We start from the raw sequence: 23,533 nt of genomic DNA on the forward strand, positions 1-23,533 counted from the left end.
GCTGGTCTGAGTAGCACTGATGGTTCTGGGATTTCCAAGTCTCAAATGGAGACCCTCAAAGGTGGGGATTTAGAGGCTGGCCCGTGCCCCTGCCTGGGTGGCCCTCTCAGAAAAGAGAGGATAGTGAGAGGAGTGTTTGAGACCCTGGATTTGTCCTTTTCTTTATGGCTCCTTGTGAGTGGGCCAGCTGACCTCATCCCCCAGGCTCTTGAACCCCCTGCTGTGCAGGACGGAGAGGTGCAGGGCCACAGCCTCCCCCCCAACTCCCATCGGCTCTTTCGCTTCCAGGATGAAGGTCTACGTGCCCACTGGCTTCTCTGCCTTCCCTTCTGAGCTAATGCACACGCCTGAAAAGTGGGTGAGGTTCAAGTACCCGAAGCTCATCTCCTATTCCTACATGGCTCGTGGGGGCCACTTTGCAGCCTTTGAGGAACCGGAGCTGCTCGCCCAGGACATCCGCAAGTTCCTGTCAGTGCTGGAGCAGCAGTGACCACCCCACACCGCCCCCTGCCTCCCTCCACAAGTGCCCTCCAGGCTTTTCTTTGGGAAGATACCTCTTTTCTGAGGACTGAGTTTGCCTCCGTCCCCTGCCCATGCTGGGAGCCCACGCTTACCCCCTCACCCCTCCAAGCTCACTCCCCAATCCCCAACTCTGTGTGATAAGCAATATGGCCTTGATGATAAATGACTTTACTTCTAACAGTGGCTGGAACCCAGTGACATAAGCATGCCCTGACCCCACATGGTGCCCCCTGTCCAAGCAGAGCTGGCAGGCCCCTCCTTGCTGGCAGAGGCACAGGAGGCCCACTGGGGATGAGGCCACTGGCCAGGGCTGTGCTGCACCAGACCAATGGCACTGCCCCCACCCCTCCCAGCACAGGGGCAGCTTGGGGCAGAGGCAGCATTGGCCGCCACTGCAGGCGCAAGTCAGCATCAACAGGGTCCCTGAGTCAGAAAGTCCAGGCCTACCAGGTCAGCGGACAGGCACAGGCAGGGCCTGCAGAGGTGCCAAGGCCTTGGCCCAGTTGGGCTGAAAGGAGCCTGGACCTGCTCTTCCGCACCCCCTCCCACCCCCACTGCACAGGCTTGTGCCTTGGTGCCCCCTGGAGGTAGCAGGGAGGAGGCTTCTTAGGGAGGAAGCTTCTCAGGCAGAAGTCTTAAGTTGCATCCCATCCCCTGGACTCTCCAGGAGGGAGAAGAGGGACAGCCCCTCCTTCCTGCCAGAGCCACAGCTCAAGGGCAATGGGATGCACCCAGCCCAGGCACCCCCTCCTCTGTGCCGACCACGCTGTCCTTTGGTTCCGAGGAGGCCCTGAGCACTGCCCACCCCCACACCTTGCAGGGAGCAGACAGAGGGTGAGTACTGCACAGAGCCTGCCTGGAGGTGCAGACTCATGCACTCAGCCCTGAAGAGGTGGGAGAGGCTGGATCTTAACTGTGGTCCAGTGGGCACATTATGAGTGGTCCTTGTCCCTGCCTGTTATGGGGTGTCCCTGACAACATGATACAAAAACACAGAACTGTAGTGAGATACAGAGGTGTGTGCACAGCTGGCAGGAGCACTGGCCGCCTCCCAGCCTGCTCCTCATAGCTCACTCCTGGGTGTAGCCTGGAGGGGGTGCCGGGCTGGGGAGGGACTGGCCATGGAGCGGGGAGCTGGACGCCAGCTCATCTCAGACCTGGACTGCAGCATCTCTTTGGTTATCGGTTGTGTGTGTGCTCAGAAGGGAGGAGGCCTTCCCCTTGTTACATCTCTCTCTCCATATATTCTCCCAGACTCATCAGTTTGGGGGGCGAAAAGTCCACCACATGGTCTTGGCGACAAACCACTGGGGATGTCACCCCAGCTGCAGAGCCGCAAGCTTGTGCCGGAGGGGGAACTGGGTGAGCAAGGTAGGGGTGAGGCCTGCATGTGCTCCCCTCACCACTGCTGGGACCAGAAAAGATGGGCACCTGATGGCTCAGCTGGGCAGTCCCAACACATTCCCGCTCAGCCAAGGGCCTGAGCCCCAGGCCATTCTGGTTGTGTCTTTTCGGAGCAGTGAGACCTAAAACAGATGGGAAGAAGTCATGAACTTGGGAGTCAGCCTGCTTCACCTGTCTTCTCACCCTGCTTCACCTTTCTCACCCCACAGGCTCCCCTGAGCCTGACCCAGCCGGCAGCTCACCCGGCCTCAGGCCTCCTGTGGGGCAGCAGCCACATTGCCCATGGAGCTCTGTGCCAAACACTGTCCAGGGATAGTCCCGCTGATGTTGTGGATGGCACCATAGGTCTGCTGCTGCTGCTGCTGTGGAGACAGTGCTGTCCTCTCCGAGGCCAAGCCGTTCAGAATCCGAGGCACGTAGGGCTGTCAGCAAATGGATTCGTGCTTGGCTTGGGGCAGGCATGAGACTCCACACTGCATCCCTCCCCTCCTGCCCTTCTCCTCCCAACAGAAAGACACAGACAGTGGCCATAAAGGACATATGAAGAAATAGCAACATCAATTTAGGACATTAGGACCTAAAATATGCCACCTGTGGAACTTCCTAGCAGCCAGGGCAAAAGAGAAAGCCCAATTACACAGTTCTCATGACAGAAGGAAGTACAGGAGAGCAGTTTCTCAGAGGAAACTAAACTTCCTAGCCCTGGATCCTAGGAGGATTTCTCACTTTGTAGAAGAAACAAGTCTACCTATGTAGGGGGCTTAGAACGCTGCCCTGGGACCCCTGGGATGCTCAACATATCTGTGTGAGTCTCATTTCCTCCCAATCCCAGGCTCCAGCCACTGACCCCGGGTGCAGAGCCCTGCCCCACCCATCCCGAGACCCTGACTGTGAGTGAGGGCTTGACATCATCCACCTGTCCTGCGTGTTCCCTGCCTGGCCAGCAAAGCCACAGGTGTGTCTCTGGATAATGAGTCCTTCTGAGGCCCTCCCTCTTTTGGAACTTATCCAAGGACAGACACCGATAAGAGAGCCTGACACCTGGGAGGCAGTCACCAGAAAGAACCCTGCAGATGAAGTTGGCTCTGTCCTGGCCCCGGCTGTCAGGAAGGCCGGTGGCCACAGCTCTGGAACCCTGGGGCTCTGTTTTCGCTTACCAGCCCCACCCTGGGAGCAGGACCCTGGAGGCAGGGAGAACCAGGAAGACAAGGAGCCTTCAGAGGAAGACCATGGGGTCTTCCTCTGAAGCAGGTGCAATGTTCATTTCTTGAATTCAAAGGGAAGTCTGTCTGACACCCTCTTGGAACCTAGTGGAGGACCTCGCATAGGCAGATGCACTGCTGATGACAAACCTTTGTCAAACCCTAGCGCCTTACCATGTGCCTTCACTAAAGCCCCAAACTCACCAGCCATTAAATATGCAGAGAAGGACACCTCCCAGGTGTCAGAGCAAGGAACTGAAACCAAGGGGGATGGCCATGAACCGAGACAAGACTCATCTCCTCAACAGTTTCAAATATGCAGGTTAAAACACCCAGGGGGACCGGGATTCCTTCTCTGCCATTAATTCACAAACCTGCCTGCCATGTGATCTTAGCAAGAGATCATCAAAGCACATTTGCTGGGGCCCATCTGGTTGGGACTGTTACAACGAAAGCAAAAAAGGGCGACAAGCTCGGAGGCTGAGGGGCACAGACAGCTTACTGTGAACGGTGGAGGCATGTGGGCCTCTGCCTCACTTCCTTTGTCACTTGCAGGCTCTTCTGTCTGCAGATAACAGCAAAAACTTGCAATGATAAACAAAACTGATCTCTGTGAATGAACACCCTCCAAACACAGAGACTATTAACACCCGGAATAATAGTACCAGCTGGCACCAAGCTCCGCAGCAGCCCGAGAGAAGATGGGGGTGGGGGAGTGCAGGGATGAGGGGAGCAAGGGAAGCTACACATGGCACCCAACCACCCACGCCTTTCCCATGGAGAAGCAGAATCTGGAGAAGGCTGCTGCTGTGTTGATACAGACAAGGGTGGGAGGCGTTGAGAGCGAGCCCGTCCCACCATCTGTTCCTCCCAGGGCTTGACGGGGCAGTGGGGTCGGGGACCTTTACTTTGTAGTTCAGAGGGCTGAGGTGCTTGAAGCATCCAAAGCAGGTGTGAGCCAGGCAGACCAGGATGGTGAGCAGCAGCACCAGGAAGGTGAACAGAGTGGCAGGGGCCTTCATACCTGGGGACAGAGGGTGGCTAGCCTTGGGGTGGGCAGGGAGGGGCTGCCACCTGCCCTCACCCTGCTGAGGAAGGGGCCACACCTGGTGTGGAAACTGCCCGTGACTTCTCCCTCAGGCAGAAAACAAAGGTAAGGCCTAACCCCCACCCCTAGCCCTCAACTCCAGCAGCAAGGATGGTGCCTTCACAGCCAGGAGCACACAGAGGGACCCACTGAATGGCTGGCATCATCCCTGGCTGGATTTCAGGCACTGGGATGCCAAGTCAATGGCAATTCACCAGCCTCCTTGCTGGGTCCGTTCCCTCCAGTCTCCAGTGCCCTGGGCTAGGTAGGATGGACCCTCCCACACCCCCAGTCTGACCAGGGCAGACATGTCTTTCCCCCAGGAGTGTCAGTTTTCTTTCCTCCATGTCCCCACCTCTTCCATGCCAGGAGATACAAGGAGCCGGGCCCAACCACCACCCTCAAAGGGCAATCTGGATCAGCTTCCCCATTTCCTCTGGTTCAGTCCCTGCACAGCTGATAATGGCACCGTCTTCTCTCCAGGGACATATGGGACAATTGACCCACCCTTCACAAGGGTTACACCTGCACTGGGGCTAGCTTAGGAGCTCAGCTGTCAACACCACACCCAACCAGCCCTCACCCTGGGTATCCTGTTTTGATTGGACACCTAACCACAGTCCTCACTCTGGGCACACATTCTGATTGGACATGTAACCAACCCTCATTCTGGGTATCACATTCTGATTGGACACCTAACCAGCCCTCACGCTGGGCACCACATTCTGACTGGATGCCAAGCTGATGCTGTGAAAGCAATGGGGGATCTGACTGGCTGGTGGGGATGCAGGGATGGGAAGCCAAGGACTGGCCCCAGGTTGGAAGGGCCGCTCACCCAGGCGCAGGAAGGAAAAGAAGTAGAGCCAGAAGAGGCATAGGATGGGGGCTGCCAAGGCCTGGTTCACAGCAGCAAAGTGGATCCCCTTCTCCAGCTTGGCTGGGAGGTAGACGAAGTAGAGGTTGTGCCGGTCCACCATGTGCTTGAGCAGGATGTAGATGAGGCCTGCAGGGGATGGGGCTGTGAGCTGGAGACCTTGCAGGGCCACACACACGCCTCTGCCCTCTTCCTCTCAGGGGCAGCTGTTTTGGCAAGGAGCCAGGACTGGGGCTGCTGCTCTACTGCTTGAACACAAAATGAGGCATCCTGCACCTCTGGCTGCTAGTTTTTTTTCTCTTTCTCCCTCCTACCCGCTTCCTCACTTCTCTGTGACCCCAAGGTGTAGGGGATCGGTCAGGGTGGTGGGAGAAAATTAAGATAAAGTTATAGGAAATAGACACAAACCTTGGAAGGCCGAGAGGTTTGCATAACTTCAGTAAAGGGTTTGGCTGAAGGCAGCTGAATTCTCTCAAAAGCTTAGGGTGTAGATACATAGGAATGTGGGGGAGTTTATCCAAATAGCTTGTTTACTTATGTGGTCCTGAGACCAACCTTTGATCATCCACGGGTGCAGACTCAGGCAGCAGAGCCCCTTAGTCGCACTGACAGGCAAAATATCTGTCAGTGTATGTCTTTCATTCGTCGCTGGATCAGGGTCTGTGGGATGGACCCCACACCAAGGGAGTCACATGTCTGTGATCCTGTCCCCACAGAACACTAACATTCCAGAATCATCTTGGAAAGAGGCTGTTTCACACTTGGATGTCTAGCCTCAATTCCTCCCCAGCCCTTCCCATGCTGAGCCCCCGTATGTCAGTGCTCCCACACCCCTGGCCTTCTCCCACCCAGCTGATCCCCGCCCTCATCAGTCAACACAGAATGAGGCCCGAGGATCTTACCCCAGGGGTGGCACAAGAGCACACATGGGGGACCAACAGAAAGTGGGTGCTGCCTTTTCTATTATGCCAGGTTCTTTTTGAGTCAGAGTCTCGCTCTTTTTGCTCAGGCTGGAGTGCAGTGGTGCAGTCTTGGCTCACTGCAACCTCTGCCTCCTGGGTTCAAGTGATTCTCCTGCCTCAGCCTCCCGAGTAGCTGGGATTATAGGCGCCTGCCACCATGCCCAGTTAATTTTTGTATTTTTAGTAGAGACAGGGTTTCACCATGTTGGCCAGGTTGTTCTCGAACTCTTGACCTCAGATGATCCACTGCCTAGGCCTCCCAAAATGCCGGGATTACAGGAGTGAGCCATCGTGCCTGGTCCCAGGTTCTTTTTTAAAAAATAAATTTTGTTTTGAAAGTGTAAATACTGTAAATTTTTAAAACTACACAAGAGAGTATACAGTGAAAACTAAAACAACTTCTCCCCCTAAACCTCAGCTATCGCTGCCAGCAGTCTCTTGGGTCTTGTTTCCTTCTAGAGCCTTTCATTCATCTGCCAGCTCTAGATGTTTTATTTCAGTGGCCAGGACCTTGGTCTTTAAACAGTCCTGAGTTCAAATCCTGGTTCTCCTGCTTACTAACAACATATGAAGTTCTTTATCTGTGAAGAGGGAATAGAAACAAGACCTGCCTTGTAGGATAAGGTGTGGGAGCATGCCATACGGGGGCTCTGCACGGGAAGGGCTGGGGAGGAACGGAGGCCAGACATCCAAGTGTGAAACAGCCTCTTTCCAAGACGATTCTGGAGGCAGGCATCTGCCGAAGTGAAAGCAGCACGAGAGCTGTGATTGTGACTCTTTTACTTGCTGCTAAAGAAATCAACCATGAACGACGTGGTCACTGGGCAGAGAACCTCAGACCAGAAGTACTGAAAGAGGTCCTAGCTGAGGGCCAGTGGGAGGAATTCATTTAAAAATGAATGAGGCCAGGCACAGTGGCTCATATCTATAATCCCAGCACTTTGGGTGGCTGAGGCAGGTGGATCGCCTGAGGTCAGGAGTTCAAGATCAGCCTGGCCAACATGGTGAAACCCCGTCTCTGCTAAAAATACAAAAAATTAGGCAGGCGTGGTGGTGGGCACCTGTAATCCCAGCTACTCAGGAGGCTGAGGTGGGAGGATGGCTTGAGCCCAGGAGGCGGGGGTTGCAGTGAGCCAAGATCATGCCACTCCAGCCTGGGCATCAGCATGAGACCCTGTCTCAAAACAAAAAAAGAAAGAAATGAGTGAAATTTGGTGTCAAGTGGGTCTTTGGCAGCTTATGGCTCTTGTGGCTGTGGTTTTGGGAACTCCAACCTGGGCACAACCTGGTGATAGCTGTCCCCGAGAGGCTTGGTGCAATCAGCCATCCACATATCCTGGGAGAGGCTCCAGGGCCACTCACCAAATGGCGCAATGATGGGACAGGTGATGCTGTAGGCCATGATGACAGTGAAGACACACAGCATCCATGCATACATGGCTCCAAACTCGTACTGGAAGGCCTGGTTCTGGGAGAAGGAGGTGGTGAGGAGCTTATGGACTTGTTCCACCTCAAACACCCTTTTGTGCTCTCCAAGTGGTGAGGGGAGAGCGGGGTAGAGGACTTTGGAAATAGGAGATGCGTGGCTCCCCGCCTCCCAAGGTCCTTCCCATCCCTCCCAGCCTGCCCTGCTTCACTCAGCGCACCCAGCCCTCCTGAGGCACGGTGATGCATGTTTGCTAGTGCTCCCTTCATTCCAATCCTGTCCACCCAACAGGCATGTGAGCCCCTGGAGAGAAGAGGTGGTCGGGGAAGAGGTGTAGAGTGACTCCTCATGACTCCAGCCCTTCTAGCAGGGGATCCTGGGCCAGCTTAGTTCGTGCCTTTGTGAAATCGGGATACTAGCAGTGCCCGGCTCATAAGGGGCTGAGAATGAAATGAAGGAATGCAGCACTTCTCCCACTTTCCTCACGCAGTGCCCGCCATGGCAGAGGAGAAGAAAAGAGAATCCCACACCCTCCGGTTCAGGGAATCCTGGAATAAATGCCATAAGCCAAAAATGCCTTTGACATCTGGGGTTTGGCTAAGAATTTATGCAAATGGGCACCCACGGAAAAAGAGTCGGTTGGTCTGAGTTGTAGGTATGTATGTGTGTGATCAAACTGTTTCAAATGCCAGAGTCCCAAACTCTCTCCTCCAGCCTGTGAGCTAGAGAGGAGGCTGGAGGAGACCACGCCTGCCTGGGCCCGGGTTTGAGAAGCACTTAGCCCAGTGCCTGCATTAGTGGGTAGTCGGGTAAATGCTACCCATTAGCGGGGGTAGTGGGGGTGAGAGGCCCTCGGGTCAGTGAAGGGGGACATGGGAGGGGGAGTCAGAGGCACAGCCCTGGGCCCAGGGGATGGCACCTGCTTGACATTCCTGCGGTCGGCAGCCGTCTTGGCCATGATCATGCGGAAGGTGTAGAGGATGAGGCCTGGCAGCCGCAGCAGCTCCATGCCATTGCCGATGAAGGCCGAGGCGATGACGTAGTTCACAAAGAAGGCACCCTGGTCAGGCAGGAAGACACACCTGGGGAAACCGGGACCCAGGTCTGTGAGCTGAGAGCCGCTCTTGGAGGGAGAGGAGGGGCTCCTAGGCTGGGCAGGAGCAGAAAGCCCCTGGGAGGGCTGTATAGTCTTCCCTTCATTCAGCACATACTTGGAGAACACATCCGTGTGCCAAGTACCTTTCCAGACATTAAGAACAGAACAAAGCCCCTGCCCCCACTCTCTTGAAATTCACATTCTAGCTGGGGGCACAAAGAAGCAAACAAACAAATATTCCATATGCCGGGGGTGGTGAGTCCTAGAGGAAAATAAAGCAGGGAGGGTTCCTATGTTATACAAGGGTTGAAGGAGCCTTTCTAACAAGGTGATATTCGTGCAGAGATGTGAAGAAGTGAAGGAGCAAGTCATCCCAAAACCTGGGAAGACAGGATTCCAGGGAAAGGGAACAACATATAAGATGCCTGAGGATGCTCTCATCTGCTGCACATCCAGGAAGAACAAAAGGGCAGATGGGGCTGGACAGCAGTGGGCTGGGGGAAGGCAGAAGACAAGACTGAAAGGGGCTGGGGGCAGACCCAGGGCAAGGAAGGGATCTGTTCCGATGGGGTCAGGAAGACTACGCAGATGGCCGCTGTGTGATCCCCATGTGGGGCGAGGGCAGTTGTGTTGGAGTTGGTGAGATATGGAGGGATTCTGGATCTACTTTAGAGAGAGAGCTGTCAGGATTTGCTGATAGGCTGGGTATGGCATGGGAGGGATAGAAAGGAAACAAGGTGAACTTTGAGGTTTTTTGCCAAAACAGTTAGAAAAACAATATGGAATGGGGAAAGTTATAGAGTAGCAGATTTGAGGGTAAAAGTCAGGAGTCTGGTTTTGGGCAGGTAACATCCGTGGTACCCAGTAAAACTCCAGCTGGAATTTGAGGTGGGCAGTTGGGTTATCAGCCTGGAGGTGCAGGCTAGAGGCATAAATGTGGATGTTGTCCGCATAAGTTAATTCAGGAGCAGTCTCATGGCATGGAAGCCATGGGTTCAGCTGAAGTCACCTAGAGAGGCAGTGTGGACCCAAAACTGGGAGCTGAGCCTTCAGGCAGCCAAAATCTAGAGTTGGGGAGATGGTAAAGAACCCACCAAGGAGGGTGACAAGAGGATGCCAAGATGAGATGAGCGAGCCAAGGCAGAGCTTCGAGAAGGAAGGCTCGGATAAATACGTCAGATGTCGCTGATAGATCATAAGATGAGAATTGAGTTGTTCACTGGATTTGTCAATCTGAAAGTCACTGTCAACCTAGACTATTGCTGGTTGTATGTATGTGTGTCTGTCATAGCTGCCAGTTCCCAACTCATCAGCTTACTCAGCAAGAACTCATTTAAAATAACTCACCCCATCCTTACAGGTAAGCACATTCTTTTAGGAAAGTCAATGCCAAGCCTCTGGGCCTATATTAAGACCTAACGTATAGTCTGTAGGGGCTAGGGTTGAATCCCAGCTCTGTTCCTTAACTGGCTGGGTAGACTTGGGCAAGTTATTCAACATCCCCGAACCTCAGTCTCTTCATCTGTAAAATGGAGAGGATAATAGTATCTTCCTCATAGCTCATTGTAAAGATTCAGTGAGCAAAAGATGCATAAAGCATTTAGCGTAGTGCCTTCTTAAACAATAGCTATTACTATTAAGTGGCATGGTGTAAGTTTAAAATACTAACAAGGATACATCGGCAGTAAGTTTAATTCTGTGATGGCAAAAATAATCCCCAGAGCCCAGAGGCATCCCGGTTGCCATGTTTAATTATTATTCTCCTTTCCCCACTCCCTGGCACCACTGAGACCCAGCAATTCCTTCTCCCCATGTGACTCTGTGCTCAGTAAGTTTCAAAGAATGAATGAGACAGCTGCTAATTGAGTTCCGGCCTAAAAAATTAACCACATTTCTGCAAGCATAGCACAAAGTGGGTCAGCTCCCAGGAACCTGGCTGGGTGGAGGTGAGGCCCCAAGCCCTGCTGTCTGGGGAGAAAGATGCCTGTTCAGAAGCATAGGCTACGAGCACCCCTACCCACCCTACTGCAGCCCCAGCCCCTGTGGGACTCTCACCCACAGCCATGGCTCCAAAACTCAACTTGGCAATACTCACTCCAACCTGATGGAAGCCTTCGAGGAAGTTTTGTCAAAGAGCCACCGGAAGAAAAAATCTAGACTGAAAAACAAAGGAACCCCCTAAGAGTTTATTTCCAGCATTCTATATTGTCACTACATATGCTTTCATTTTCTTTTGCTCTAAAAACAGGCCAAAGCTCGAGATCGACTTTTGTTCTCAACGATGCATTACTACAGCATGACCTGTCACAGTCTGCTTTAACAGAAACTTCCTTCCTTGAGATAAACAAAGCCATAATGAGGCCCTCCCTCAGTGGAAGGTCCTTGGTAAATTTCTTTTTCTTTTTTCTTTTGTAGAGATGGGGTTTTGCCATATTGCCCAGGCTGGAACCCCTGGACTCAAGCGATCTGCCCACCTCGGCCTCCTAAAATGCTAGGATTACAGGCACAAGCCACCGTGCCTGGCCACAAAATTTTCAAGCTGTTTTTTCTTTTCTTTTCTTTCTTTTTTGTTTTTTGGTTTTTTTTAGACGGAGTGTCACGCCTGTAATCCCAGCACTTTGGGAGGCCAAGGCGGGTGGATCACCTGAGTCAGGAGCTCAAGACCAGCCTGACCAATATGGTGTTATTTTCTTTTTTAAAGAAGAACAATCATATTGCCAGAAGAATCAATGACCCAGCCCTACTGCACGCCAACAGGTTGTGACACACTTAGATATTGTTAGAGGTTTGCTTCTGCTACCAAACCATTTGCATTCTCCTGGGGACAGTGCTCTCCTGATATGACTCTTATTCTGAATTTATAGCAGGAGGTGGTGGCATATACCTGGTGAGACCCAGGGAGGGCAGGATCAGCACCATGAAGATCAAGAATATGTAGACTTTGGTCATCATGATCTGGTTTTCCCCCGACCTGCAGGAAGTCAAAGGTGAGTACTCATAGTCCCCCAGATGCTCCAGGTGCCCCCAGTGAGGCCCCTGCCACGTGCCCATTGGCTGAGCAGTTGGGGGACAGGGTGTGGACAAGGGAGCGGTCAGACACATACGTCTTAGGGGCAGGGCCTCAGGACTCCCGGGTACTCACTTGGTCCAGTGAGACTCCAGCAGTGTAGAGTAGTAGACAATGGAGGGGAGCAGAGCCGAGAAGGACCAGAGCAGGAGGGTGGGGAAGAACTGGCTGATGATCGGGTTCTAGGAGAAAGGTCCACAGCAGAGAGAGTCACAGGGGCCGTGGGCCACACGGCTCTGAGGCCATGACCTATTGGCACGGTCGCTCAGTGGACTCCCGGGGTAGGAGTTTGTCATCTCTGACCACCAGAACCAACACTGTGCCAGGTACAGAGTTGGTAGTCCATAAATGTTGGCTGAATAATCAGTAACAGCACCTTATATTTGTATACCTCTTCACGGCACAGCAAAGAAAGCAATTTCACATACAAGCAAACGCCACTTATCTGACTAAACAGATTAAATAACCTTCTCTGCTCCCTATACAAAACAAATGACTGATGCCATGGGAAGACTGAACATTGAAGGCCTGGAGTCCTGGCTGGGGGCGTGGGGCAGGCAGGGGGTGCCCTGCCTGCTCAGCTTCCACTTGTCCAGCTGCAGCATATCAGGACTCTACTGTGTGTATCCACAATCCTGCTGTTTGTTACTGTGATTACATGAGCTGATTGACTTATTACTGTCACTTATTAGATGAACATAAAAATAGAAATTTTCTTTGAAAACTAAGTTGGATACTTTGGAAAGACTTGATAAAAGTCAATTTCTAAAAAAAAAAAAAACAAATAAAAAACAAACAAAAAAAAAAAACCACTGTTAATTAGATGAGAGTACATTAATGATAAAAGATCAAGGGATGGCCGGGCATGGTGGCTCAAGCCTGTAATCCCAGCACTTTGGGAGGCCGAGACAGGCGGATCACGAGGTCAGGAGATCGAGACCATCCTGGCTAACACGGTGAAACCCCATCTCTACTAAAAAATACAAAAAACTAGCCGGGCGAGGTGGCGGGCGCCTGTAGTCCCAGCTACTCGGGAGGCTGAGGCAGGAGAACGGCATAAAACCGGGAGGCGGAGCTTGCATTGAACTGAGATCCGGCCACTGCACTCCAGCCTGGGTGACAGAGCAAGACTCCGTCTCAAAAAAAAAAAAAAAAAAAAAAAAAAAAAAAAAAAAGATCAAGGGATATGCGATCTAGGAAGTTTCTATATTCAGAATGGCTCTGCAAATATCTAAATTCTTCCTTTACTTTAAAGAAGGCAACACTGGAATCACAAAACAATGAAATAAGGAGTGGTTGATGTAAAATAGACAAAGGGGAGCTCTTAACAGCAGATCCATCCTCAAAAGAATAGGCCTGTCCCTCTATTAAATAAAGATTGGCAAAGGAATGCATGTTTAAAATATCTGCTTGAAATCTTAAACAAAACTGCTGAATTTATACTTAGGTAGTTTTAAACTATTTATGGAGTCAGATAAGAGCTTCAACCACACATCAGCTCATTGATTATCATGACAACAGCCTCGCGCCCTGTATAATAGGGCAGGTGTTTTAACTCCAGTTCTTGGATGAAAAACTGAGGTTCAGAATTCATCAGATGGGGGGAATGGCAAAGTGAGGACAAGGAGGCCCTCTTGCCCAGTATGCTTTCCCAGAGAATGAGTAACCAAATGCAAAGTGAAATTTAAAAAGAAAAAAAAAAAACTAGGGAGATGGCTTGGCAAAGTTAATCATGAGAAACCAATAGCTTTTGGAGTAAATGCCAGTTGAGTGTTTGGCTGTTATCTCATTGACTCATCTAAGATTTTTGAAAATCATTCATTACCTATACAGAATAAATAGTTTTTGTTGGTTTGTCTTTGTTTTTGTTTTTGTTTTTTTGAGATGGAGTTTCGCTCTTGTGCAGTGGTGTAATCTCGGCTCACTGCAACCTCCACCTCCCGGTTCAAGCAATTCTCCGCCTCAGCCTCCTGAGTATCTGGGATTACAGGCGCCCACCAACACACCTGGCTAATTTTTGTATTTTTTAGTAGAGACGGGGTTTTGCCATGTTGGCCAGGCTAGTCTTGAACTCCTGACCTCAGGTGATCCGCCCGCCTTGGCTTCCCAAAGTGCTGGGATTACAGGTGTGAGCTACCACGCCCGGCCCCAGAATAGTTTTATAACAAGGTCATTAGCAACTAAAATGTAAAAGAAATAATTTGTGATCCTGCCACCTCCAATCAACAAAGCTCTTTTCCTTCCTTCCTGGCCCCTCCTGGTAGTGTCCATGATAGACATGCCTCACTGGTACATCCCTGCTTCTGTCAGGAGCCCTGCATGGGTGCCACAAAATCTACACAATTTTTAATGGATGCTTAATATTCTACCAAACTGAATAGACCTCATTCAACTCAAATGGATCCCCATCATTGAGTATTTAGATACAGTCTATTAAAACATATATGTATGCATGTGTGTGTATATATATACATATAATGTGTGTGTGTGTGTGTGTATGGCATTACTATAAAGACATTGAAATAAACATGGCCATGCCTGCTCAGGGCTTAAAAGCAAGGATGTGAGCTGAGCGACATGACCCCCTGGTTTAGTTTCTCACATACACCCCACTCCCGTCCCCATTCCTTCCCCACCCACCAAGCCCTCTTCTCACCAGCTCTCCTGGGAGGGCCTTTGCAGAACAATTACTCACATTCAGCGCATGGATGGGTTTGGTGACATTAAACTTGTCCATGGTGGACAGGATGATGGAGGGTGTGGTCAGGAAAAACAGCCCCAGGAAGAGGGTGAAGTTGATGCCCAGCCACTGTAGCCACCAGCGGAGGCCCTGGATAGAGAGGTTCTTCCTGCAGAGGGGAGAGGGGACACAGGTCTCCAGGCTTGTCTCCCAGTGCTCGTGGCTTAGGTGGGTCAGAAGGTCAGATTTAGGCAGACCAAGAGACTAGCCTGGGGGCAAGTTCTCCGCACTGACCTTGAACTACAGGAAGGCCAAGTCTTAGGTCCCTGAGAGCTCAGAGGGAACAAAGGTTATTCCCTCAGATGTGGCTCCCCAGCTAGAGTGTGGGGGCCAGAATCTACCCAAAGAGATGGCATGAGCACCCAAGCAGGCCAAACAAGGCCTTCTTTTTTTTTTTTTTTTTTCTAGAGACAGAGTCTCCAGGCTAGAGTGCAGTGGTGTGATCTCGGCTCACTGCAACCTCTGCCTCCCAGGTTCAAGCAATTCTCCTGCTCAGTCTCCCATGTAGCTGGGACTACAGGCATGTACCACCACACCCAGCTAATTTTTTTGTATTTTTAGTAAAGACAGGGTTTCACTATGTTACCCAGAGTGGTCTTGAACTCCTAAGCTCAGGCAGTCCCCACCTCAGCCTCTCAAAGTGCTAGGATTACAGGTGGGAGCCACCATGCCCAGCCCCAGCATGGCATTTCTTAGACACATCTACAATGCTTTGTGACTAATGACTCATTCTTCCCAAGGGGGATATGGCTGGGGTGCAGGGACAAGGGAGGCAGGGACAAAGGAGCAAAGGCATAGCTTGCACCTGCCCTGGTCTCTCATCCCAAAGAACAGACCCACAAAGCAATCCTGGGTTTAGGAAGCCCTATGAACCAAAGAGCAAAACTGTCGAAGGCAGAACTAGAACCGAGCAGAGAGGAGCAACTCAAGCTCATTCTGTGCAAGGAGCTGAGGCAGAGCTGGACAGGCAGCTGCGCTGGGTCTTGCGCTGGGTGCCCTTACCCTCAGCACAGCACTGGAGGCTCACCATGGCCCCACGGACACAGCTCAGCTCACCAGCACAGCTCCAGGCTGACACTGGACCTAAGTAAGACTACACAAGCTGCATGTGGCTACTGAGCATTTGAAATGTGGCTGGTATGAATTGAGAGGTGCTAGAAGTGTAAAATACACACCAGATTTTGAAGACTAAGTGTGAAAAAGAGAATGTAAAACATCTCACATTTTTCAAAAATTGATTGCATGTTGAAATAACAGTTTGAATATATTGGGTGAGATAAATTATTAAAATTAATTTCAACTGTTTCTTTTTACTTTTTTAGCATGGCTATTAGGAAATGTAAAATTACATTCAGAGCTGGCATTATATTTCTGCTGGGTAGCACTTGAATGCTAGGGAGGAACACTGGAGGGAAGGGCTGGGCAGATACCCCAGTTGGGCCACAGTGAGCACATCACAGCATCACGGCCCAGAGAGTTACAGATGTGTGGAGATCTCCATTGACTGCCAGGTCACACCTGTGCTCCAGGTGATGGGCAGCTCCCACCAGGAACCCAGGCCTCTCTCCCACCTCTCGCTGGTTTGGAGCTCACCAGCAGATGTCCTCAGGGTCAGCGGCAAAGGTGACTGTCCACTTGGAGGTACAGAGCTCTCTGCTATGGGAGGACGGCTGGGGCTCACCTTTGCACTGAAGGCTCTGACACTTGCAGGCATTGAAATCTTTCAGGATGCTGCAAGGAAATGTAGAAACAGCCAGGCCCAGGCTACTCAGTTACCGTGGCAAGTGAGGACTGAGTAGGAGTGGCAGGCAGTGACACAGGACCTTTGCTTTGCTGTGATTAGTGTATTATGAGTAATGCTATGTAAGAGGCGCCATGCTAGCACACTGTGTGGAGAATTTTGTTTAATCCTCGCAACCACCAGCAAGAAAGGGAGTACTATTCCCATTTTACAGATAAGGAAACTGAGGGCAACACATCCCAACACACTGCTCTTCCATAGGGCCATCCCCCTCCACCCTGCCTGTTAAGCTGGAGCTCTGATCAATGCTACCGTCAAGCCAGTGGCTCACCTTTTCATTCTGTCACTTTTTCACCAGGCCCAAGGGTAGCAATAGACCACGTTACACACCGCCTGTTTCCAAGCTTCCCTCCTCAAGGCTCCCACCTCGACCCTCACCATCTCAACAGGTCACAGCTTTTCCTCCTTTAACCTCCCATAAGGAGCCCAGCAGCCCCTCTACTCCTGCCTCAGATGCCTTCCCCTTTCCTCCTGCCCCAGTGTCTACAGAGAGGCAGGAAGTCCTGTGTGAGTCCATTCCCAGTGTCACAATGCCCGGGGCAGAGAAGGCAGGGGGAGGGGCAGTGGCTGGACACCTCCTTTCGGCACCCCTCTTCCAACCCACCCCCTGCTGCTCCTAAGGCGAGATGACACTGAGACCACAGGCATGAGTGCCTAGAGTCCCATGCAAAGGGCCACTGTGAAAAGCCACTCCCCAGGGTCGAGCTCCTGACTGCAGTGAGCGCCACAGCGTGCCCCAGGGGTCTTCCCCACAGCTTTGTATTTTTGGGAAGGTGGGGAGCCACAGACAGAAGGATCTGTGGTCCAGAGCAGATGTCTGAAAGGAGGGTGCCTCCATCTCCCATGGGGGAAGGCTGGCACATGAAGCCAACAGGATGGGTCCAGGGCAGCAGGGAAGAACCCGGCAGTGGGACCAAGCCACATCAGCTTGAGGGGGTGGGCCAGAATCACCCACTCCATGGCTGCTGCCCACAACCCCACCACCTGTCACACAAACATGGGCTGGGCTGGCCGAAAGTGAGTGTGGGTGGCTAAGGGAGGAGAAGGAAACACCACAGATAAATCCCAGGGATGGTGGGTCAGCAGTACCATCTCTGCCCAAGAGGGACAGTGAGTTATCTGGAGGGGAACAGGGAGTCATCCAAGAAGCGGTCTGGAATGTGCCCACACTCACTAGGTGGCCATGGACTTCTCCTGGAAGGTGACAAAGGCCATTCCCAGGGGCTGGTCCTGGACGTGGCATTCTTCCTCTGTGATCCTCTCCAGCAGCCTGTCCTTCATCCGCGTATAGTAAGAGATGGCGTCTTCCTGCCAGAAGACACATCCCATGGGGAGGATGTGGCCCCATGCAGGTGTCTGGGGCACCCCCAAGCCAATGCCTGCGCTCCCAGCCAGGGAGCAGGGCCCTTACCCACTCACAGCCCAGCACTTCGCAGCAGCAAAAGTGGCCACAGGGCTTGGGGTTGATGAGGGTCCGCTGGCCTGTCTTCACCTGCAGGTTCGTATAATAAGTCAGGCTCTTCTCAGTCTTCCTTCTGTAGGGGTGGGAGCAGGGGCACAAACTTCAGATTCAGAATCCTGTGGCAGAGACCCCCACACCTACAGTTAAACCATCGGTCGCTAGGGGAGAAGAAGGAGTCCAGGGCTTCCCTCCTCCCCTCCTAGCTGGGGGATGCAAGGCCAGCAAGGAAGGAGTGGGCATCTCGCAAAGCCCGCCCGCCACTCACCTCTCCTTGCACAGGTAGATCAGTTTGGCCACGTTGTAGCACAGCTGGACATCAACCACTTCACACGTGGGGTACGCATCCCTGTGGCCAGGGAGAGAAGGAGGCAAAAGATGCCATTGGATAAGAAAACACCCTAAGCAGGAGACATGCCCACAGATCCAAGGGAAAGGATGGCAGAGTGATCTCGCTGCTGGTTTCTGTGCCAGCAGAGACCTCTCTTCTGTCTTTTATCCTCCAAAAGGGGGAAATTTTGAAATTTAATACAAAGAGGGCTTTTGTTTTGTTTTGTTTAGAGACAGGGTCTCACTCTGTCACCCAGGCTGCAGTACAGTGGCGCAATCAAGGCTCACTGAAGCCTCAACCTTCTGGGCTCAATCAGTCGTCCCACCTCAGCCTCCCGAGTAGCTCAGACTACAGGCACATGCCACCAGGCTGGTTTTTATTTTTTGTAGAGACGGGGTCTTGCTGTGTTGCCCAGGCTGATTTTGAACTCCTGGCCTCAAGCACTCCTCCTGTCTCACCCTCCTAAAGTGCTAGGATTATAAGCATGAGTCACCGCACCCCACTAGCCTTTTTTAGTAGTTTCAGCTAACTGCCTGGAACTGACAAGTTTATACCCACTTGGCTTGCAATCAGCTGGCACTTCTCCCAGGGAAAAATGAACATATCACTATCCCCTCTGAAGACCCAAAGGAATAGATTTATTGTTTGTGCTAGGTCAGTATCTACCTTGAGCCCTCACCGAAATCCTATTCAGGTAAGCTTTTTTAAGGTCACACACCTTTCAGTCTAATGAAAGCAAAGGACCCTCAGACCAAAAAATGTCTACACACATATTAACCAGCAAGGCCGGGTGCGGTGGCTCATGCCTGTAATCCCAGCACTTTGGGAGGCTGAGATAGGTGGATCACTTGAGGTCAGGAGTTCAAGACCAGTCTGGCCAATGTGGTGAAACCCCACCTCTACTAAAAATACAAAAATTAGCCAGGTGTGGTGGTGCACACCTGTAATCCAGCTACTTGGGAGGCTGGGGCACGAGAATTGCTTGAACCTGGGAGGCAGAGGTTGCAGTGAGCAAGACTGCCCCACTCCAGCCTAGGTGACAGAGTGAGACTGTCTCTAAAAAAAAAAAAAAGAACCAGCAAAATACATACTCACTATTGACCAGGTATTGTTACATATATTGATTTATTTAATCCTCATTATAACCTGTGAGGTTTTGTCCCCATTTTACAGATGAGTAAACTGAGCCCCACAGAGGTAAGTGGCTTGCGCCCAAGATCACACAGCTAGTAAGTGTCTGAGCCAGGAGGTGAATATAGGCAACCTGGCTCCAAGGTCAATGCTCGTGGCCACCATGCAATACCCCCTCACCGTACACGCAAAATTATACATACAATTCCAGGGGATTCCAGAACCATGTAAATCCCCACCTACCACCTGCCAGGCACTGTTCTAGGTGCTGGTAACAGGGCCTGGATGTGCTTACATTTTAGTGAGAGAGAGAGCCCATAGGTATGTCAATCATGAAATTAAACAGTAGGACAATTTCTGGTCTCAATAACAGCTGTGAGGAAGAAAACTGCAATTTAAGCATCCCTGCTTGAAAGGCAAATTCATACATCAATCCCCACGGATTGCAACAGCATTCACTAAAAAGGCCTCCTAAAATAGAGGAAAGCATGAGTCATGCAATGTTTGTATGAGAATGAGGGGACTTTTTTTTTTCTCTTTAAAGTTATACATTAAGTGGAATTACTGTTTCCAGGTGTTGCCTAGCAGGCAACTTTGAGGAGTTGCTTCAAAGAAATGGAGAAAAATGATTCTGGTATGGAGTATTTACATATTAGTAAATATTTCTAAAATACTTAGAGTTTCTAAAGAAGTTGTTCTAATTTTAAACATTCAATTTACAATTCTGTCTAGTAATTTCCTTAGCAAGTGCTTTCTTCATAAATAGTGCAAAGTTAAAGTGTAGCCAGCTCCTAGTCCATGCAACAAATTAGTGGCTGCTGAATGATAAGGAATGAAGAGAGGCCGGACATGGTGGCTCATGCCTGTAATCCCAGCACTTTGGGAGGGCAAGGCAGGAGGATCACTTGAGCCCTGCAATTCAAGACGAGCCTGGGCAACATAGCAAGACTCTATCTCCACTAAAAATTTAAAAATTAGCTGTGTGTGGTGGCATGTGTCTGCAGTCCCAGCTACTTGGGAGGCTGAAGCAGGAAGATCCCTTGAGTCCAGGATTTGAGGTTGCAATAAGCTATGACTGCACTACTGCACTCTAGCCTGGGCAACAGAGCATGACCCTGTCTCTAAAAAAATAAGATAATAAAAAAAGGAATGAAGAAAGAATAAAATGTCAGCTCCTAAGCCCAGCCTTCAGGTCCTCCAGCATGGGGTCCTGGGAGCCTTCCCGGCCTGCTTACCCTGCCCCCGCACCCCACCTCCACCTTTCCTGATGCTCTGGGCCTTCTCCCGCATCCCTGGCTGCGCACGTAATCTCCTCACAGGAAAGCCTTTCCTCCAGCCTCCATCTGCAGGAATTGGTGCTGCAGATCCTCAAAGGGAGCCGCTGGAAAGGTGATTCTACCAGGGAGAGCCTGGACTCAGACACAGTGCTCACTCAACAGACACCCACTGCGTGGGTGGACAAACCAGCAAACGCAAGATGGCCCTGAGGTCCTTCCACCTGTGAGACCCTAGCCCTGTGGGTCTGTACAAATGCTCAGCTCACGTCTCTTATTCTGCAAAGGTGATGCTAAGAACCCCGGGGTGAACACTTTTTTTCCCCTGTATGCTCTCAAGACGTTTATTTGCACCTACATCCTGTTCTGTGCTCTGGACACTGTGCACAGGCTGCTTGAAGAGGATAGGCCACCACGGTGCCGTGCATTGCACAGCACCAGCAGGGCTGGCACACTGGAGCCACTCCATACACTGTGGCAGGGCCAGGTCCTTCTCAGATCTCATCTGGATACCCAAGCGAGAGACAGCAGGCGCTCACCTAAGGTGTTTGCCCTGTGGGTGGGGCTGTGCTGGTCCTACATGGAGGGGGCTCAGCTCTCCTCCCACCCCGCCTGCTTACCGGAAGTGGCTCTCCACAGTCTCCTTCCTGGCATCTCTGGGGAGTCCTGTGATGAATAGGGTCCGCCTCACCTGTCCAGGAAACACAGTAGGGATAGAAGTCACCCACAAGCCAGTGTGCAGGTATGCTTAGGTTTCCTACCCCACTCCAGCCTCTGGAAAGTAAACAACAGGAAATTAGAAGGCTCCAGTTTTCTCCTTCTGTGGCCGGGGGAGCCCCAAAGCATGTCATTTACACATCATCTTCTTCCAGGCTGTACAAAGAATCCACTTCCAAAGCAACTCTATGAGCCTTCTTTACATGGCAGGAGACTGAGAAAGAGGTGAAGTGACTCAAATGTGGTCACACAGCAGATCAGAGGAGGACCCAGGCCTGGAACCAAGCCACAGAAGCGCCCCTCCCCTGTGAAGCTGTGGGTGGTAAAGAGAAAGGGCTGCTCTCAACCCAAACTTCTTTACTTAGCACCAGTAACTGTCCAAATCTTGAAACAATCCACCAGGAAATTGTTTTTTTAAAGATGATGCCAAGTGTGAGCAATAATAAGCAAGCCAGGCTCCTGAGGCCTTCCCAGAGCTCATTGTGGTCAGGGCCTGCAGCAGAGCCTGGGAGGCCCCACCACTCCAGCTCCCACCTGAGTCTCTCCCAGCACATGTCCCCAAGCCCCACCTCACTCACCAGGTTCTCCTCTTTGTACTTAATGGACTGAGTGTGGTGCCGCATGAAGCCCACGGTGAGGAAGAGGTAAATGACGGCAAAGATGGTATGCAGCCAAAGTAGGTCATTGCTGAGGGGGAAACCGCCTGCCATCAGAGCTGGGATCCCAGGCAGGGAGCTGGGGGTGCAGAGCTGGGGCCTGGTTACCCTCAGTGGGCACTGAACTGAGGACCAACAGCTTCATTGCAAGAGATGCCTCCCACAGAGGCTGTGTGGCCAATGTCCCTCAGCCCACAGTGAACACTTCAGAGGGGTCCCTGTTCCTGTTCTGACAAATGAACTCCAGATCCACAGGACCCTCTATGTTTCTTAAAACCCTGGCAAAACAGTGCCTGCCTGTAGCGTGTTCATGCCCACAGCTCAACAACACACTAGCTGCAAGGGGCCTTCAGAACCAGCTGGCTCCCTTTGGAGTACCTTTGGCCTGCCCTGGGCTCCTGACCTGCCTTCTCCTTGGTCTCACCCATCGACACCTATCCCCACAGGCTCCATACTCACTCAGTCTGCAGGTTTGCTATTGTCGTCCTCCCAAAACTGTACGGGTCTTTGTCTGCAGAGAAGCACAGATACTTAGTTCCAGAGTCATGTGGGGAAGCAGAAGGGGGCGTAACCAATCAGCCTGGGTTTGTGGAGCTCTAGGGAGGAGGAGCATGTCTGGACCAGCAGGAAGACAACGCCTGACTGGTCTTTCCAGAGCTACACCATCAAGGCCTCTGCTTGACACCAACATGTTCCCTGATAACTTCTCAACCTTCCATTGCAGGTAAAGGCAAAATGTGAATTCATTTTGTTTTGAGAAAACTACAAACATCCTACGTTGTTACAAAACCAACGTTGGGAACCACTGGGTATATCCCAAGTGGATTCATGGTAGCATTTTGTAAGGTGGATTCTTGCAGTTGCCCTTAGCTATAATGCCACACCCTGAGTTTAATTAAGTATCATGGATATCTTCTGGGTCCATTAATTATGACCTCCTAATTTGGGTGAGGGCAGGAAAGTATAAAAGACTCTCTAACAGCCCCTGATTCTGTAAATCTTGGGAGGCTTTTTCCCCTATTTAAATAGAACCAGACATTGATATTGGGGCCCTAGTTTTAGCCTAGGTTTGTGGTAGATCATTCTCCAGATCTTTAATCAGATGGAAATGTTCAGAGAGTCACCCAGAGACCATCTTACATCTGAACTGGAGCAGGATTCCTGGGGTTCTGGTCTACCACAGTGAGCCCTTTCCCTAGGACTGCCACTCTGCCCCATTACAACATAGACAAGGGTGACGAGGGTCATTACCCAGCAAGTCGCCTGAGAGGTTGACGGGCAGGATGACACACAGGGACAAAAAGCTGACCACCACCAGCAGGAAGATGATGTGCCTCTGGAAGGACAGGTAGTGGATGGCGTCCTCCCCACACCATTCCAGGATCTGGTCATCACTGGCCGAGACATGTGGAATCTTAATGAGCAGCGGGAAGAGGCCTCACTGCTCTGCATGAAGCATCTCATATCATCCTCACCACAATCTTATGAGATGGTTTGATTGTTATCCCCACATTTTTGTTCACATATGAGGAAATAAAGGCACAGGAAATTTGCATAACTTTCAGGATCTCACATGATATAAATTCCAGAGCCCACCATCTTAGCCCCTGGACCATACTTGAAGTAAAGGAACACCAGCACTCCATCTGATGTTGCTAGAAACATTTGTGCCCAAGTTACATGTGTGGGAAAGGTACATAAATACAGTCATCTCACAGCCTTGTCCTGCTTCTAAGGAATCACATTCAGAATAAAGTTAGGGCTGGGTGCCGTGGCTCACGCCT

At 51.3% G+C, this 23,533-nt stretch overlaps 2 protein-coding genes across 10 annotated transcripts in view; one reads left to right on the forward strand and one right to left on the reverse strand.

Annotated features, from left to right (window-relative positions):
• The window catches only part of EPHX1 (epoxide hydrolase 1), a 37,911-nt gene extending 37,215 nt beyond the window's left edge, over positions 1 to 696 (forward strand). The window contains exon 9 of one of the 2 annotated variants that reach the window (XM_030935666.1): positions 289 to 695. In XM_030935666.1, the coding sequence (XP_030791526.1) occupies positions 289 to 490 (202 nt within the window). In that variant the 3' untranslated portion in view covers positions 491 to 695. Of the gene's footprint in view, positions 1 to 288 lie in introns of both variants that reach the window. The other variant, XM_030935667.1, reaches the window with a different exon arrangement.
• TMEM63A (transmembrane protein 63A) overlaps positions 675 to 23,533 on the reverse strand; it is a 37,472-nt gene continuing 14,613 nt past the window's right edge. For 3 of the 8 annotated variants that reach the window (XR_004058734.1, XR_004058733.1, XR_004058737.1), the window contains 19 exons: positions 23,001 to 23,143; positions 22,209 to 22,260; positions 21,672 to 21,780; positions 20,997 to 21,067; positions 17,909 to 17,989; positions 17,593 to 17,716; positions 17,356 to 17,489; positions 15,974 to 16,111; positions 14,336 to 14,489; positions 11,716 to 11,822; positions 11,458 to 11,544; positions 10,669 to 10,731; positions 8,397 to 8,559; positions 7,414 to 7,519; positions 5,645 to 5,749; positions 5,051 to 5,218; positions 3,631 to 4,152; positions 2,169 to 2,348; positions 675 to 2,048 (listed from right to left, as the gene is read on the reverse strand). Coding sequence is in view for 3 of the 8 variants with exons in the window: in XM_030935663.1 (XP_030791523.1) it covers positions 2,175 to 2,348; positions 3,631 to 3,693; positions 4,031 to 4,152; positions 5,051 to 5,218; positions 5,645 to 5,749; positions 7,414 to 7,519; positions 8,397 to 8,559; positions 10,669 to 10,731; positions 11,458 to 11,544; positions 11,716 to 11,822; positions 14,336 to 14,489; positions 15,974 to 16,111; positions 17,356 to 17,489; positions 17,593 to 17,716; positions 17,909 to 17,989; positions 20,997 to 21,067; positions 21,672 to 21,780; positions 22,209 to 22,260; positions 23,001 to 23,143 (2,164 nt within the window). In the remaining 5 variants the exon portion in view is untranslated. Of the gene's footprint in view, positions 2,049 to 2,168; positions 2,349 to 2,967; positions 4,153 to 5,050; positions 5,219 to 5,644; positions 5,750 to 7,413; positions 7,520 to 8,396; positions 8,560 to 10,668; positions 10,732 to 11,457; positions 11,545 to 11,715; positions 11,823 to 14,335; positions 14,490 to 15,973; positions 16,112 to 17,355; positions 17,490 to 17,592; positions 17,717 to 17,908; positions 17,990 to 20,996; positions 21,068 to 21,671; positions 21,781 to 22,208; positions 22,261 to 23,000; positions 23,144 to 23,533 lie in introns of those variants that run through there. The other 5 variants (XM_030935663.1, XM_030935664.1, XM_030935665.1 and 2 more) reach the window with 5 other exon arrangements.

The sequence above is a fragment of the Rhinopithecus roxellana genome, chromosome 8, assembly GCF_007565055.1.
Source record: "Rhinopithecus roxellana isolate Shanxi Qingling chromosome 8, ASM756505v1, whole genome shotgun sequence".
Lineage (NCBI taxonomy): Eukaryota > Metazoa > Chordata > Mammalia > Primates > Cercopithecidae > Rhinopithecus > Rhinopithecus roxellana.